This window comes from Sycon ciliatum, chromosome 6 (genome assembly GCF_964019385.1).
Source record: "Sycon ciliatum chromosome 6, ocSycCili1.1, whole genome shotgun sequence".
In the NCBI taxonomy this organism is placed as follows: Eukaryota; Metazoa; Porifera; class Calcarea; order Leucosolenida; family Sycettidae; genus Sycon; species Sycon ciliatum.
The window spans coordinates 1,015,482-1,019,439 of NC_088648.1; the positions used below are offsets into that span (position 1 = coordinate 1,015,482).

The 3,958-nt window shown below is 46.9% G+C and overlaps 1 protein-coding gene across 1 annotated transcript; it reads right to left on the reverse strand.

Annotated features, from left to right (window-relative positions):
- Positions 1–796: 796 nt before the first annotated feature.
- On the reverse strand, positions 797–3,273 carry LOC135819117 (neurocan core protein-like). The gene has a single exon (XM_065332268.1). It carries the CDS (start codon positions 3,128–3,130, stop codon positions 1,940–1,942), a length of 1,191 nt encoding a protein of 396 aa, XP_065188340.1. The 5' UTR covers positions 3,131–3,273; the 3' UTR covers positions 797–1,939.
- Positions 3,274–3,958: the final 685 nt, after the last annotated feature.

Below are 3,958 nucleotides of genomic sequence, written 5' to 3' on the forward strand. Positions count from 1 at the left end.
GCAAGCGCATCAGACAGGGTCATATTGCACCTATTCCCTGTGTGGTACAACTTCCCCTACTGCGAAGTGCTGAGTTGCAATCTTGATTTTCACAGGTATTCTTTGTATGACAAATACATGAAGTAGTATTTTACTAGTCAATATGATACTAGTCTGAAGTTGGTTTTGGGCTCACTTTCGGCCATTCCGTATTCTTACAACACTGACTGATATAGTCTGTGTGACCAGAACAGCGGCATAGAGGAACGAACACATTCTGTCAACCTCTACACCCATTGAGAGTCGATTCGCCTGTGAGACTGAATGAGATCACTCACATAGCGCATGAGGTTGAGTTTGAACAAAATCAATAAAATGATGGCGGAACCGAACGATCCTGCTTGTCTTCCTATTATCGACTTGTATCTGTTCACCAGTAGCCGCCCTGTCAACGTATGATGCACTATGGACTACAGTTGATTGACAGGGGATAAGATAAACAGTGCTAAGAAAAGGTTACCGGTATACTTGTTTTAATAAACAGTGCTGAGAAAAGGTTTTACTTTAAAAAGGCTGATGCAAAACGATAAGCAGCATGTTTCGGCCTCTTGATCACCGAAATAAGTCCACCTTCACCACAGGCCTGATGTAGGCTGTGAATTGGTTGAATTCGTAACTGTTGTCGGGGTTTGAGCCACAGCACCTGGGCCCGTGATCGTCTACATGTGAGATTGACACGCTCAAGGAGATCCTACACAGCTGGGTGCAGTGCAGGCGCACACGTACACCTACGCAGTATGCATAACTACTTTGCACGTCAATCGTTATGTGGCTTCGCTACTTTTCACGGTAATTTGCAAAACAAAAGTTGAGCCACTACTAAATTTAGATTTCACAGGCTCAGGCGGACAATAGCTGAACACGTTTATTCGCCGCACACGTGTTGAGGGAAACAGGGAGTGGAGAGTGGAGGGTTCTTCTCGCATACGGTCTGCGGTATAATACACTAAGACTAGAACTTGAGGTAAGACCTGGAGATTGAGAGGAGATGGTGATCGTGTGTGTGTGTGTGTGTGTGTGTGTGTGTTTGTGTGTGTGTGTGTGTGTGTGTGTGTGTGTGTGTGTGTGTGTGTGTGTGTGTGTGTGTGTGTGTGTGTGTGTGTGTGTGTGTGTGTTGTCTGAAGAGAAAGCAAACACAGCCCTCCTGAATATCAAGGAGAGGGGACATTTTAAAGTTAATTAAAATCGGCAAGACAAGCAAAAAGTAGGGGCGATGTGCCAATGGCTATCCGCCCAGACGACTCACAGCCATGCATCGATAAACAAAGTGACAAAAATGAGGATGAAGAATGAAAAAGAAGGGAAAAAGCAAAGAAAGTAAAAAGCCTGTTTCATACGATTCAGATAACCGGTAAACGGGAAGTAGGAAAAGAACGAGAGAAGGTAAAATGTCTATACTATGTTATAGTTATGGAAGTCACGGCCGAAGGGAGTGTGGTAGAGGATTGAAGAGGGACCTACGTCGTCGATTTTTTCAGCTAAAAGCGTGCTATAGTATAGAGCTTTGGTCCGAAGCGTGCAGGGCGATGTGTAGGTATGTGTGATTGTGGGCGGATTGGTGTGTTTGTGTGTGTGTGTGTGTGTGTGTGTGTGTGTGTGTGTGTGTGTGTGTGTGTGTGTGTGTGTACAAGTTGCTATATCTAACATAGCTGTTCGCTATCATCGCTTCCACGATGGGCAGGTCTGAGGTGTGTGCGCGTGTGTGTGTGTAGGTATGTGTGATTGTTTGTGTGTTTCGTGTTCAGTCCCTTACCGGGCCACATCGCCAGTCGTGGCTATGGAAGAAGGAAGGAAAGAAGGTGTGTTTGTGTGCGTTCGTGAGTGTGTGCGTGCGTGTGCACGTGCGCGTGTGTGTTTGCGATACATGTATGGAGATGTTGATAGCAGTTGCCCTTGTGCATTATGGGAAGCGACAAATGAAAGAGCAACTACTTCCACACGACACATCGTTCCAGGCTTGTGAGTCTGTGTACAGAGCTCCGCAATCTTCTTCTCCTTGGTTGTTGGGCTCACCAGGGCCCCATTTTGAGTAGGTCAGATGATTGCCTTCCTGATCTCTCCACCGTCCTTCCGCTTTCAGGTCTGTCACGTCAATCCAAATGCATCCGCTGTGGCCTTGTTGGCTTGCCTGATGCAGAGCAGCGGTTTGCTCAGAACTACTCTTAGGCACTGTCAGTGCACCACCTAGGGTAATGCACTTGTCTCTCGCTGCAAACCAAGTCACGTCCTCACGGAAAAACCTTATACCGCCTGGGAATTTCGGCGAGCTAAGCCCAGCTAGGATATTACTCTGCATGCTTCCCAAGCGAGATAGGATCGCGCTCTCCAGCTTGGTAATGTGCGCTCTGTTAGCGCTGTCCTGCTGGGCGAATCGGGACTGCATGGCACTCTGTTGTTTAGCGAAGCGTTCATCAAACTCTTGACTCGTCAGAAGATGATTTTGGCATGTGCTACCGACGTATCCCCTTGGACAGTCACAGGTGAATCCAGTTGTCAAGCTACGACACCTGCCGCCATGAGCACACGGATTCTGTGGATTGCAGTTGTCTTTGGCAGACTGGCACTGCTTACCGATGTACTGATGTCGGCATTCACAACGGTAGTAAGGCGCCGTGCTCAGACGAACACACTTGCCTCCATTCTGGCATGTCAGATTACTTTCAGTAGTGAAGCAAGCATCAGTTTGACATTCGTCGCCTTTGAAACCAGCTTTGCACGAACATCGGTATGAAGGGGCTTTGCCAGTCGGATTATGTGGTGAGCATTTCCCACTGCCCGTACAGAATTTGAAAGTACTACAAGCAGAAGTCTTACCGGAGAAGCAGCTTGATAGTTTGAGAACATCGCCTGAATTGCGAACACCGAAAAATCCGAGCACAGATGCTGGTAGCGCTTGAAGAGAGGAGGTGTCAATGTCCTTTCTAGCAAACGATCTTTCATAGGACTCTGACTTGATTGCCGACACTCCGGCGGCTCGGAAGTAGGTCGCCACGCAACCAGCGGAGGCTGAGACTGGTTTAACGTCAGTACAGAGCAGACAACCCAGTAACAACACAAATGTGCAACTAGCTACTGACAACGCTCCGTCCATGTCTGCTTCGCTTGGTCTTGTTTCACTCTCAGAATCACTTTTATCGGAACAGGTTCAAAATCACAACTGAGGGATAAACTAGAAAAGTTCGGTTGATATAGTAGCGCAAGGACATCTGATAAGCTCTGCTCTGAGTACTAGTACTCTGTAATGAAGCCGAACATTCTTTGTTCTGCTTTTATAATCAACACGTCGGTGCTATTGGTACTGTTTACCTGCATTTACCGGTAGCTGCATTGATCAGTCTAGGCAGCTGCCGTAACCAGCCCGAAATTTGTCTATGGGTACAGCGCGGAGAATATGACCGGTAATAGGATGTGGGTTGAGGCTCGAGGACTCGCCACACCAGCAACACAACTGTGTCTCAGTGTGGCCGATTCCGCCACCGGTTTCCGGTATGACGTCAAAACAGTATCATCGTACTGCCTAGGCTAGAGGCCACTGTTGTTATCAGCCACCGCACTCGCTCTCTCTATACCAAGGATCACCACGTGCATGTACATGTACATGTATGCTGTACTATAAGTCGACGAATATTTGGCGCGTACATGTAATAATACAATTACTAGTAATGGGTTTTTGGCCCTAGGAGGCCAAAAGTTGTAGATTTACAGTACATGGTGAAAAGGGAGAAGGACAAAATGTTACGAGTTATGACTAACTGTCCACCAACGTAACCAGATCTTACACAGTCAGCGAGTGCGACAAAAGTGGACAGTTAGCCATAACTCGTAACATTTTTGTCCTTCTCTTTTTTCACCATAATTTAATTGGCTCACCATCCGAGTTGAACTTACAGTACATAGTGAGAATTATGCATTACGTCAT